Source organism: Narcine bancroftii, chromosome 3, assembly GCF_036971445.1.
Source record: "Narcine bancroftii isolate sNarBan1 chromosome 3, sNarBan1.hap1, whole genome shotgun sequence".
Lineage (NCBI taxonomy): Eukaryota > Metazoa > Chordata > Chondrichthyes > Torpediniformes > Narcinidae > Narcine > Narcine bancroftii.
The window spans coordinates 234,517,820-234,531,391 of NC_091471.1; the positions used below are offsets into that span (position 1 = coordinate 234,517,820).

The 13,572-nt window shown below is 54.9% G+C and overlaps 1 protein-coding gene across 3 annotated transcripts; it reads left to right on the forward strand.

Moving 5' to 3' along the window:
* The first annotated feature begins 6,347 nt into the window (after nt 1-6,347).
* On the forward strand, nt 6,348-10,378 carry LOC138756415 (uncharacterized). 3 transcript variants are annotated; one of them, XM_069922906.1, is made up of 6 exons: nt 6,349-7,120; nt 7,229-7,264; nt 8,542-8,664; nt 9,391-9,418; nt 10,036-10,141; nt 10,259-10,378. In XM_069922906.1, exons 1-6 carry the CDS (start codon nt 6,886-6,888, stop codon nt 10,259-10,261), a joined length of 531 nt encoding a protein of 176 aa, XP_069779007.1. In that variant the 5' UTR covers nt 6,349-6,885; the 3' UTR covers nt 10,262-10,378. The 3 variants fall into 3 exon arrangements, with proteins under 3 accessions (XP_069779005.1, XP_069779007.1, XP_069779006.1); XM_069922905.1 differs by having other exon boundaries at nt 6,365-7,120; nt 9,331-9,418; XM_069922904.1 differs by lacking the exon at nt 9,391-9,418 and having other exon boundaries at nt 6,348-7,120.
* The last annotated feature ends 3,194 nt before the right edge of the window (nt 10,379-13,572 follow it).

Sequence of the window (13,572 nt, forward strand, 5' to 3'; positions counted from 1 at the left end):
GAGCTTCAATCTGTGTTCCAACCCGGGAGAGTGTGACGGGATAGAGGGAGAGGATGCTTCACACTGTGTCCCACCCCGAGAGTGTGTGACAGGACGGGGGAGAGGGGGCTTATCACTGTGTCCCACCCCGGGAGAGTTTGACGGGTCAGAGGGGCTGAGTCTTCACTCTCTGCCGCACCCCGGGAGTGTGGGAAGGCACTGGGGAGAGGAAGCTTCACACAGTGTCCCCCACACCGGAAATGTATGTCTGGACGGGGGAGAGGGGGCTTCACTATGCGACCTACCACTGGGAGTGTGTGACGGGACAGGGGAGAGAGAGATTTACTCCATGTCCCCCTGGGAGTGTGTGATGGGATGAGAAAGAGGGAGCTTCACTCTGTGTCACACACTAGAAATATGTAATGGGACGGGGAGTGGGGGCTTCATTCTGTGTCCCGCCCTGCGAGTTTGTGATGGGAGAGGGGTTTCACTCTGTGCCTCACCCCGGGATTGTGTGACTGGATGGGGGAGAGGGTGCTTCACTCTGTGTCACATCCTGGGGGTGTGTGATGGTGGCGGGGGAGTGAGAGCTTCACTCTGTGTCCTGCTGTGAGTGTTTTTTTTTTGGGTTCTGGGGTAGGTGGATTTATCCAAAGACTGCTCGACCAGGATTTGACTCAACTGGTTAGAAGATTTGATGGGGAAACTTGCCTTCTTGTTCTAATTTGCTTGTGTTCTGGTGTTTTAAGGACTTATCGTGGGACTAGCCATTGATAAGGTAACAGTGGGAGTGACCGATTTCACTCCAGGATGCTTCAGTCAAAAATATTTTCATCTGAGATTTTTTAAAATGTTGATAAAATGGAAGATATTCATGTGTGTGAATGTGGAATGGTCTCTGGAGAAGGGGATTGCACGTGTCATCTGTCCACAGGGATAGGGTGCTCCCGGTGTGGGATTCTGAGACCGGAACTGTACATGATACCAAAGGGATATAGAGATGGAGGAATACAGGGCTAGAGGGATACAGGGATGGAAGGATACAGGGATGGAGAGAAACAGGGATGGAGGGATACAGGATTGGATGGATACAGGGATGGAAGGATAGAGGGATGGAGGGATACAGGATTGGAGGCATACAGGACTAGAGAAATACAGGGATGGAGGGATACAGGGATGGAGGAATACGGGGCTAGAGGGATACAGGGATGGTGAGATACAGGGATGTAGAGATACGGGGCTGGATACAGGGATGGAGGTATACAGGGATGGTGGGATTCAGGGATGGGATACTGGGATTGATTGCCTTAACAATGCCTTATCCAATTTAACCATAACATCCCAACTCCTGTATTCAACACATTGATTGATGAAGGCCAATATTCTAAAATCTCTCTTTACAACCCCATCCACCTGGGACACCACTTTCTGGGAATTATGTATCTGTATTCCCAGATCAATCAGTTCCATCCACGCCTCCATGCCCGACTGTTCACCATGTACGCCCTTTCTTGGTTTGTCCTTCCAAAATGCAACACCTCACACTTGTCCGCATTAAATTCCATCCGCCACTTCCCAGCTGGTCCAGATCCCTCTGCAAGCTTTGAAAACCTTCCCCTGCATCCACGATGCCTCCAATCTTAGTGTCATCTGCAAACCTGCTGATCCAATTCCCCACATTATCATCCAGATCATTGATATAGATGACAAACAATGATGGTCCCAGCACCAATCCCTGAGACTAGTTGTAGGCCTCCAGTCTGAGAAGCCACTGTCCATCACTACTCTCCAGCTTCTCCCATCCAGCGATTGTTGAATCCAATTCACCATGAACACTGAGCTTCTGAACCTTCCTGACCAACTTCCCATGTGGGACCTTGTCAAAGGCCTTACTAAATTCCACGTAGACAAAATCCACAGGCTTTCCTTCATCACCTTTCCTGGGAACCTCCTTGAAAATCATTAAGACTAGTTAAAGACAACCTACACAAAGCCACACTGACTACCACTAATCAGTCCCTGGCTATCCAAATAATTAACTTCCCTGCTACTGGCGTCATGCTCACCAGCCGATAATTTCCAGGGTTACTTCTGGAGCCTTTATTGAACATCAGAACTATGTGAGCTACCCTCCAATCCTCTGGTACCACACCTGTGGCCAAGGACATTTTAAATCTATCTGCCAGGGCCCCAGCCATTTCTACACTCACCTTCCTCAAGGGCTGAGGGAATATCTTGTCAGGCCCTGGGGATTTATCCACCCTTATTTGCTTGAAGACAGCAAACACCTCCTCCTCTTTAATGTGCATTGGTTCTGTGACCTCACTACTTGTTTAGCTCACTTCCCACCACTCTGTGCCTGTAACTTGAGTTTAAAAAATACCATTTAAGATCTCCCTCATCTCTTTTGGCTCCGTATGAAGCCAACCGCTATGATCTCTGAGGGGACCAGTTTTGTCCCTGACTATCCTTTTGCTCTTAATATACCGGTAGAAACCCTGAGGGTCTTCCTCATCTCCCAAAGCCACCTCGTGTCTTCTTTGACCCTTCCTGGTTTCTTTCTTGTGGTTTCTCATACTCTTCAGGGACCTCATTTGCTCCACGTTGCCTATAAATGTCTCTCTTCTTCTGAAGCAAATCCCCAATATCCATCAAAAACCAAGGATCCCTATATCTTATAACCTTGTCCTTAATCCTAACCGGAACAGGCAAACTCGGTACTCTCAAATTTCACCTGTGGAGAGAGAGAGAGCAGTCAGCTGCAGGAAACATAAGGATGGAGGAGATTTTAACTTTCTGCCTGTTGGCTGGGACTCCCACGTTGTAAACGGGTGGACAGTTTGGAAGTTTGTCAAACGTGTTCAGGAAAGTTTTCAAAATCAATATGCACAGGTACTAATGAGAGAGACCAGATCTTCGTTTCGGGAACAAGCCGGGACAGGTGGCAGAGGATAATTTTGGATCCAGTGATCATAATGCCATTAGTTTAATTATGGGGAAGGATGGATCTGGACTTTGGGTTGAGATTCTAAATTTCCCCCTCTGATTCTCGCTGACTGTTGGGCAGTCTATAATGCAACCCCAATGAGTGGGATCGTTTTTTTCCCAACCCTCAGCTCCACCCATACGGCCCCAGTAGATGAGCCCTCTGGTCTGTCCTGCTTGTGATATTTTCCCTGACAAGCAATCCTACTCCTCCGCCTTTCATCCCCACCATCCCAGCGCATTCAAAGCCACGGAAGCCGCGGAACATCGACCTGCCCCTCCTGCAACCGCTTCACTAACGTCCACAATCTAATAATTCCATGTGCCAATCCATGCTCTAACCTCCTACAATTCACCTAAAAACATTTCCACCACATTCACCCCGTTGACTTCTAACAACGCGTGCAATTTTCACATCATCTTTTTCCTCCTCCACTCCTCCATCTGCTCCGGTCCTCTGGTTCCCCACCCCCTGCAAATCTAGTTTAAACCCCCACCGGACCAGCAGAAGCAAACCTTCCCTCAAGAACATTAGCCCCTTGCAGTTCAGATTCAAACTGTCCTGTCAGAACAGCTCCATTCCCTGGAAGAGAGCCCAATGATGCAGACACCTGAAGCCCTCCCTCCTGCACCAGCCATGTGTTGAGTTGCATGAATCCTCCTATTTCCAACCTCACCAGCACTTGGCGCTGGTAGCAATCCCAAGATCCCCACCCCGGGGTCCCGTCTGTCCTTCAACCCTGGCCTCCAACTCCCTACACTCTCCCTACAGGACCTCCTTGCCCTTCCTCCCTGCGTCATTGGTCCCCACAGGGACAGTGACATCCGGCTGGTCACCCTCCCTCCCTGAGGACGGCGATCTATCTTGTAGCCTTGTGTCCGGGAGGCAGCAGGCCACCTCCGGGATATTCGATCTCTCTGCCCTATCTGCCCCCTGTGGTGATACTACCACCAGCCCTACTGCAGGGGGAGCTCTCTGCAGAAAGAGCACCTAAGGGGCTGACTCCACCTGTCAATCAGCCGACCTGAATAGAAACCTGAGCCGGTCCATCTTGAGCCAGTCACACGGGAGCCAACCGAGGCACGAACTGGTCTTCAGATGTTTACTGGAATAAAGCTCTCTGAACCCTTCTCCATTAACAATGGCATGAAGCAAGGCTGTGTTCTCACACCAACCCTCTTTTCAATCTTCTTCAGCATGATGCTGAACCAAGCCATGAAAGACCCCAACAATGAAGACGCTGTTTACATCCGGTACCGCACGGATGGCAGTCTCTTCAATCTGAGGCGCCTGCAAGCTCACACCAAGACACAAGAGAAACTTGTCCGTGAACAGACGATGCCGCTTTAGTTGCCCATTCAGAGCCAGCTCTTCAGCGCTTGACATCCTGCTTTGCGGAAATTGCCAAAATGTTTGGCCTGGAAGTCAGCCTGAAGAAAACTGAGGTCCTCCATCAGCCAGCTCCCCACCATGACTACCAGCCCCCCCACATCTCCATCGGGCACACAAAACTCAAAACGGTCAACCAGTTTACCTATCTCGGCTGCACCATTTCATCAGATGCAAGGATCGACAATGAGATAGACAACAGACTCGCCAAGGCAAATAGTGCCTTTGGAAGACTACACAAAAGAGTCTGGAAAAACAACCAACTGAAAAACCTCACAAAGATAAGCGTATACAGAGCCGTTGTCATACCCACACTCCTGTTCGGCTCCGAATCATGGGTCCTCTACCGGCATCACCTACGGCTCCTAGAACGCTTCCACCAGCGTTGTCTCCGCTCCATCCTCAACATCCATTGGAGCGCTTTCATCCCTAACGTCGAAGTACTCGAGATGGCAGAGGTCGACAGCATCGAGTCCACGCTGCTGAAGATCCAGCTGCGCTGGATGGGTCACGTCTCCAGAATGGAGGACCATCGCCTTCCCAAGATCGTGTTATATGGCGAGCTCTCCACTGGCCACCGTGACAGAGGTGCACCAAAGAAAAGGTACAAGGACTGCCTAAAGAAATCTCTTGGTGCCTGCCGCATTGACCACCGCCAGTGGGCTGATATCGCCTCAAACCGTGCATCTTGGCGCCTCACAGTTTGGCGGGCAGCAACCTCCTTTGAAGAAGACCGCAGAGCCCACCTCACTGACAAAAGGCAAAGGAGGAAAAACCCAACACCCAACCCCAACCAACCAATTTTCCCCTGCAGCCGCTGCAACCGTGTCTGCCTGTCCCGCATCGGACTTGTCAGCCACAAACGAGCCTGCAGCTAACGTGGACTTTTACCCCCTCCATAAATCTTCGTCCGCGAAGCCAAGCCAAAGAAGAACAGTCCTTCGAGTTTTGTGCTTGCTCGCTGCTACCTCAGCACCACCTCTCCCTCTTTCTCTGTCGCCCCCCCTCTCTCTGACTTTCTCTCTGTCCCTCTCTCTCTCTGACTTTCTCTCTCTTGGTCTCTCTCTCTTTCCCTCTCTCTCTCTCTGACTTTCTCTCTGTCCCTCTCTCTGTTCCCCCCCCTCTCTCTGACCCCCCCTCTCTCTGTATGCCCCCCCCCCCACCCTTTCTCTCTCTTGCAGATTCCTCAGCCCACCACAATTTATTCCAGTAAACCTCTGAAGACCAGTTCGGTCCTCGGTGGCTCCCGTGTGACCGGCGTCAGGACGGACTGGCTCAGGTTTCTATTCAGGTCGGCTGATTGACAGGTGGAGTTGGCCCCTTAGAGAGAGAGAGAGAGAGCGCCCCCTGCAGTAGGCGGGTGGTCAGATCACCACGTTCACCGCCGCCCCCACCCCACCCCTCCCCAACGCTAACGAGGGAATCCCCTATCGCTGACAGACGGAAGCAGAACCAACAACCTGAACGTTCATAAAAGGGAAGATCCTTTGATTGTGCGCTCTGGAAGGGTTGAATGTCGCTGGGGTTGGCCATTCGAGCACAAGCAGGGACGCCCGTGGCTCCTTGTTGGAGTGTATTTGCTTCTTGTAGCAGCATTACCCATGGGTTCTGCTGGAAGGTTCGGTGCCAGCCCCTTGGGTCTGTCACCTTGAGTGATAGATCTTGCAGAAGCCCTGAGCCGATGCTTTCACTCTGGCCACGTTCAGAGCACGTTGTTCCTCCAACTCCAGTCTTTTCTCTCTTCAATAATCCATTTTGTTCTTCACTGGGCATTTCCGGAAGAGCCGGCTGGTGGGGGGGGGGGGGGGGGGGGGGGTTGGTGAGTCACTCTCCGCTGGCCACTGAGAGATCGAGCATGTTCTTTGGCGGAGAATCTCACCAGGACGCCAGCTCTATGGTCAAGGGAGCCCGGCAGCGCCCCGACTTCCTCTGCGGGCCGAGGAGAGTCCATCCACGCCCCCCCCCCCCCACCCATGGTCCTCGCCGCGTTCTACAGAGGACATCTCGACAACACCCTGCGCTGTTGGCAGCTGGTCCCCCTCGACCTGCGGAGGAGGGTGGAGTCAGCGGGAAAAGATCAGTGGGAGCTCCCTTCCCACCGCGTCGGGCATCGACAGCACTTGAAGCAGGGAAAAGGCGTTGGGAAGGACTCGCACACCTTCTCACGCAAACTGTTCGGTCATCAGGTCGGAGGTATCGAGGCACTCGAGGCCCTGACATCCAGATGGGGCCACAGCTGTTCCCCCCGACCTCGTGAATTCCCAAAAGAGATGTGGACAGTGTCTCGTAAACCTTTACTGTAGATGTCATAATATTTTAAAGTCGATTCCAACTTATATTTTTGTAAATCTGCTCTGGAGAAACGCTCTCCCATCTGTATCCCGCACGTGTAGCAGGGGTGATAAATAAAGGTGACTGCAGCTCGGTCTTTGCCACCCACCCCCTTCTCAGCCACAGGACCAGACCACGTGCCAGAAGTGACAGCACAGCAGGCCGTCCCCCTCGACAGTCTCCAAGAGGGTGAGCAGGTTATGGAGGGGGAGCAGCCCCTGCACTGGCCGCCAGTTCCCTTCACCACTCCCGATTGTTACATCACAGAGGGAAGCTCCCCACCCCCCACCCCAGGCCTGGGAGGCCAGGGGCGGACTGGGTTCTGGAGCTGGCCAATGACAGAGACGAGGGGGCTGCGGATGGACAAGCGAATGGACTTGCTGCTGATCAATGCTCTCCTGCTGGGGCTTTCGACTCTGTTCTGCCAGGCATTCGGTGGGTTGGCCTCGAGGCGGCAGACATTCCCAGCACGTTCACGAGGCGTTGGCATCCCCAACCAATCTAACCCTCTCCCCCCGACTTTTCTCTCTCCCTCTCCCACAGCCACATCGATGGTGAGAGCGATCTTCCTGCCCATGAGTGAGTAACGAACCCATACTCTGGACACGCAGCGAGGCTCCTTCTCCCTCGCCCTGTCACACACTCCCGGGGTTGGACACAGAGTGATGCTCCGTCTCCCCGGTCCCGTCACACACTCCCGGGGGGAAAACAGAGTGAAGCCCTCTCACCCCCGTCCCGTCACACATTCGGGAGTGGGACACAGAGTGAAGCTCCCTCTCCCCCGTCCCGTCACACACTCCCGGGGTGGGACAAAGAGTGAAGCTCCCTCTCCCCCGTCCCGTCACACACTCCCGGGGTGGGACACAGAGTGAAGCTCCCTCTCTCCCGTCCCGGCACACACTCCCGGGGTGGGACACAGAGTGAAGCTCCCTCTCTCCCGTCCCGTCACACACTCCCGGGGTGGGACACAGAGTGAAGCTCCCTCTCCCCCGTCCCGTCACACACTCCCGGGGTGGGACACAGAGTGAAGCTCCCTCTCTCCCGTCCCGTCACACACTCCCGGGGTGGGACACAGAGTGAAGCCCTCTCTCCCCCATCGCGTCACACATGCAGGTGTGGGACACAGAGTGAAGCTCCCTCTCCCCCGTCCCGTCACACACTCCCGGGGTGGGACACAGAGTGAAGCTCCCTCTCCCCCGTCCCGTCACACACTCCCGGGGTGGGACACAGAGTGAAGCTCCCTCTCCCCCGTCCCGTCACACACTCCCGGGGTGGGACACAGAGTGAAGCTCCCTCTCCCCCGTCCCGTCACACACTCCCGGGGTGGGACACAGAGTGAAGCTCCCTCTCTCCCGTCCCGTCACACACTCCCGGGGTGGGACACAGAGTGAAGCTCCCTCTCCCCCGTCCCGTCACACACTCCCGGGGTGGGACACAGAGTGAAGCTCCCTCTCCCCCGTCCCGTCACACATTCGGGAGTGGGATACAGAGTGAAGCTCCCTCTCCCCCGTCCCGTCACACACTCCCGGGGTGGGATACAAAGTGAAGCTCCCTCTCCCCCGTCCAGTCACACACTCCCGGGGTGGGACACAGAGTGAAGCTCCCTCTCCCCCGTCCCGTCACACACTCCCGGGGTGGGACACAGAGTGAAGCTCCCTCTCTCCCGTCCCGTCACACACTCCCGGGGTGGGACACAGAGTGAAGCTCCCTCTCCCCCGTCCCGTCACACACTCCCGGGGTTGGACAGAGTGATGCTCCGTCTTCCCGGTCCCGTCACACACTCCCGGGGGAAAACAGAGTGAAGCTCCCTCTCCCCCGCCCTGTCACAAACTCCCTCATTCTCCCTCGAACTCCAGAGTGTGGAGAGGAGCCGACGTCAGGAAGTTGCGTCGATGGACGAGAGACTGTTGAGGAATCCAAATGTCTGAGCTCAGGCTGCTGCTATCGCAACACGACCTGTTATCGGAAAGTTTCTGACAGTGAGTGTCCTGGTCCAGGGTGAACCAGTTGGGGAACATGGTGGGGGAGGGGGGAGATGGGAGGGGAGAGTCAGACAGTGGAGAGAGGAGGGGAGAGGGTAGAGAAAAGGGGAGAGGGTGGGGAGAGAGACGGGCAGGGGTGGGGGGGAAAGCTGGGAGAAAGAGAGGAAAAGGGGAGAGAGGAGGCAGAGAGAGGGAGAGGATAGAGAGAGGGAGAGAAAAAGGTGAGGGTGAGCAGAGTGGGGGAGAGAGAGGGACAGAGAGGGGGAAGATGGGGGAGAGGATAAAGTGAGAGGGAGAGAGGGGTGAGAGTGAGACAGCAGAGTAGGGGGTGAGGAGAAAGGGGGAAGGAAGGGGAGGGGGATAAATGGGATGAGAGAGTGGGATGAGAGGGGGCAGAGAGGGTGGGTGAGGGGAAGGGAGAGGGAAGAGTGAGGTGAGAGAGAGTGGGAGAGCGGGAGTAGGGAGAGAAGGATTGAGAGGTGAGAAAGGAATAACGGGATGAGATGTGGAGAGAGGGGGAAATGGGTGAGAGATGGAAGAGAGATAAAGAGGGGGAGATTGATGGAGAGTTGGGAGGGAGAGCAGTTGAGAAAAGAGGGTCAGGGGATGAGAGGATTGGAGGTTACCTGGGACCCCGTTAACCGTTCCCTCTCCTGGTCCCAGGCCGACGACTAATCCTACATTATTTTTTGCTGATATTCCTTATCCTGCTGATCACTGGAGCGTTGCTTGGATGTGTGTTCTACAACAGGTGGGTGACAAGGACCTCCTGTCCTCCCTCTCCCCCTCATCCCATCACACAGTCCCAGGGTGGGACACAGAGTGAAGCCCAGTCTCCCCCGGCCCATCACACACTCCCGGGGTGGGACACAGAGTGAAGCCCCCACTCCCCCGGCCCATCACGCACTCCCGGGGTGGGACACAGAGTGAAGCCTCCTCTCCCCCGGCCCATCATGCACTCCCGGGGTGGGACACAGAGTGAAGCCCCCTCTCCCCCGGCCCATCACACACTCCCGGGGTGGGACACAGAGTGAAGCCCCCTCTCCCCCGGCCCATCACACACTCCCGGGGTGGGACACAGAGTGAAGCCCAGTCTCCCCCGGCCCATCACACACTCCCGGGGTGGGACACAGAGTGAAGCCCAGTCTCCCCCGGCCCATCACACACTCCCGGGGTGGGACACAGAGTGAAGCCCCCTCTCCCCCAGCCCATCACACACTCCCGGGGTGGGACACAGAGTGAAGCCCAGTCTCCCCCGGCCCATCACACACTCCCGGGGTGGGACACAGAGTGAAGCCCCGTCTCCCCCATCCCATCACACACTCCCGGGGGGAGGGATATGAATCTTGTGTGTTTTTTCATTCTCAGGCAAAAAGCTCGTCAGAGGAAAAAGGCTCAGAAAGAAGCAACAGCAAAGAGAAAAATGGATAAAATATATAAACGACAATTTCACGAGTACAACAAAAGAAGAGGGGTCAGTGATCTTCATTCTCGAATCCAGGCCCACCATCCCAGGGGCCGGGACTGAGGGGATATTTGGAGGGATTTATTAATGCATTGACAGAATTGTCTCTTTATTCCCTGTGTTTAGTGATGAAAATGAGGGGACTTCGAGGGAGCGGAGATGTGGATCACTTTCTCACTCCCACCGCCATAAACTTTCCCTGAAGTTACACTTAACGTTGTTTCTGAAATAAAAATATTTATCGAGGTCGGACTGTAATATTTATTGGGGAAACACGAAAGTCGGCAGATTCCACGGTTGGAGAAAAAACACAAAATGCTGGTGACCCTGAGCAGGTCGAACAGTCGTTTATGCACCAAAGGTCAAGGTTGTCACCAACGATTCGGGACCGCGACAAGGGAGAAGGAAAATGTAGACAAGGTGTCCGAACAGAACTGTGGGTGGAAGACGGGTGGGGGAGAGGCGTGCGGGAGAGGAGTAGGGGAGAGGGGTGTCTCCCCTCCCTCCCTTCTTGTGGGTCCGTGCTCCTCCCCCCCCCCACCCCACGGTTCTGTTCGGACTCCTGCTGTCATTTTCTTTCTCCCTTGTCGCGGTCCCGAATCGTCGGTGATGACCTTGACCTTTGGTGCATGAACGACTCTGTTCAGACTGCTCAGGGTCACCTGCATTTTGGGTTTTTAACTGATATTTGTGGTGTGAGTGCATCAGAGACACATTCTTGCCCCTCCCCTACCCCTCCATCCCCCTCAACACCTCTACTCTCCCTCATCCCTCCCTTAACCCTCCTTCACTAATAATCCTTCCTTCCCACACTGAACCCCCTTCTCACTCACTCCCTTCCTTTTACCCCCTTGACCCTCCTCCTCTCCTTCCACGCACCCTCACGCTCATTCTTCCCTCCGCTATACCTCTCATTCGACACCTCTCCCCTCCCTCCCCTCCATTCTCCACACCCACTCCCCTCCCACATCCCTCCCTCCTTCCCCTTGCCTCCAATTCACACCCTCTCTTTCACCCTCCCCCTCTCTCTTCTCTTTCACTCTCACCCGTTGCACCTTTCTCTCCCTCTCTACTCCCCCTTCTCTCCCCCTCTCTCTTGCTCTCCCACCTCTTCCCCCTCTCTCTCCCCCTCTCTCCCTTTCTTCCTCCTCTCTCACTTCCTCTCTCCCCCTCCCTCCCTCTCTCCCCCTCACTCTTTCTCTCCACCCCCTGTCCACTCTACCCCCTCCTATCCACCCTCTCCCTCCTCTTGTCTCCCCCCTCCCTTTACCCTATGAGGTCACAGACTGAGGGGTGGTAGAGAAGTGAGTGAACAGAGAGTGGGGGTTGTTCCTGCCCCCCGTGAGGTGGGGAGGGTTGTGCAGGGATGTTGGGGATGAATTGACAAGGGGAAGGGATGTTGCCCTCACATGATCTCGCTCTCACCCTCTGCCTCCCCTTCTACCAGTCTGCAGGGCCCAGTGAGGCGAGGAAGGCAAGACTCCATCTGTGGGGTATGGGGGGGGGGGTAGGGGTGGGGGTGAAATGGGTGAGGAGTGAGGGGGAAGGGGTGGTGAATGAGGGAAAAGGAGAGGGGAGTGAAGTGGAAGGGTGGGGGTGAGGTGGAAGATGTGGGGAGTAAGGGGGATTGGGGCGGGAGTGAGGGGGAGGGGTGCAAGTGAGGGGGAAGGGGTAGGAGTGAGAGGGTAGGGGTGGGGAGTGAGGGGTAAGGGGTGGGGAGTGAGGGGTAAGGGGTGGGACTGAGTGGGAAGGAGTGGGTGGTGAGGGGCAAGGGAGGGGGCTGAGGGGGGTAAGATCTTTATTAAACTATTTCCAAATTATTTTTCAGGTTCAAATCTGTTAAAAATGTCACCGATTTATCAATACCCATTCGTAAGTGTCAGAAGTGAGTGAAGCCCCCTCTCCCCCCCGTCCCTTCCTTTCAGACACTCTGCATCTGACAAAATGGGGCCATATATCCAACCATCCCCAGCTGATTGTTGTGTGTGTCTATTTGCTGGATTAAAAATTGCTGTTTTGCAACCACCTTTCCCCCCCACCTTACCTCCACTCCCACCTATTCCTCTCTCCTTCTCCCTCACCCTCTTCCCTCATTGCACCTCTCTCTCCCATCCGTCCCTCCTGTCAACCCTCTCCATCCCTTTTCCAATCCTGTTTCTCTATCCCATTTACTCAACAGCCTCTTTTCTGCCCCTTGCCCCTTCCCCATCTCTGTCCTTTCCTGCTCTCTCTCATCCCCCATTCTCTCTCATTCCTCCTCTCCCCGCCCCTCTCTATTACCCATCTCTTCCCCCTCTCCCTCACCCCTTTCCAAGTCTCTCAACCTCTCTCCCCTTTCTTCTCTCCCCCTTCTACCACCTCTCTCCCCCTCTCTCTTCTTCCCATTCACTCTTTCTCTCTCCATCCTCACTTACTCTCTCTGTTTTTCCCTTAGGTTGTGAACTGGGCTTGAAGTCTCCCAGTTGTGGGGAAGGCCATCCACTCGTTTGCCAAGATTAAGGTTGCTGCTTTGCAAACTTCACCTGTTAAAAGAAATTAAATTATGAGATTTTCAAATACATTCCCCCCAAATCCAGGCCCACCCCCCCCCCCCACCCCCGGGGCTGGGGCTGAGGGAGCCGCACTGTCAGGGGGAAGATATTTCGCGACCAGGACTATAATCAAGGGGGAACAGTGGGGGCCAGAGTGAGTGGGAGAGAGAGGGAGGAACGGTGGGGAGAGAAGGGAGTGGGGTTCAGTTTTGGGGTTGGAGGGGGTGAGGAGAGCTCATCCCCAGACGTGTGACTGAATCCTGCAAGAGAGCAGGTTCTGGTCCATTCAACCATCGCAGCCAGACCTGCCGTCATCTCCGTCGGGCGTATCGAGTGCCTGTTGTATCTGAGGTGAGTGTCAGCAGGATTGAGAACATTCTGGGGTTGGGGGGGAGAGAGCAGGGAAGGGTACGGGAGTGAAAGGGGACGTGAGGGGAGAGAGAGGGGGGAAGGGGAACAAGAGAGTAGAAATTGGGAGTGAGAGGGGAGTGGGGGATAGACAGGCAGAGAGAAGGGAGAGAGAGGGGAGGGGGATAGAGATGGGGAGAAATGGTAGAAAGGGGAAGAGAGAGGAGGAGAGAGGTAATGGAGGGGAGAAATTGGGAGAGAGAGAGGGGTGAGAGAAGACAGGGGGAGAGAGCGAGAGAGGGGGTAACAGAGCAATGCAATTGCAAGGGTAGTTTGCCATCCCATGGCAAGATGTTTCTCCCCTATTCGTTCCTCCCTGTGACTCCCAATCCTTCCCTTCCACACAGGAAGTGGAAGGCGACCGTGTCCCAAGGCCAGCATCTGGAGAGAGTGTCCGAGAGATCTCCCACTCCCGCTCCCATAATGGATGAGAGGGACTCGTACCCAGTCAGTGGGATGCAGATCGAGGATCCCCCCCCCATTAGGAAGTGGATTAATACC

Bases quoted from the DNA above. Each gene is read 5' to 3' on its own strand.
- LOC138756415 (XM_069922904.1), top strand. From the start codon at position 6,886: ATGGAGGGGGAGCAGCCCCTGCACTGGCCGCCAGTTCCCTTCACCACT. The intron at 7,121-7,228 runs GTGGGTTGGCCT...CCTCTCCCACAG, and splicing joins TCTGTTCTGCCAGGCATTCG to CCACATCGATGGTGAGAGCG. The intron at 7,265-8,541 runs GTGAGTAACGAA...CTCGAACTCCAG, and splicing joins AGCGATCTTCCTGCCCATGA to AGTGTGGAGAGGAGCCGACG.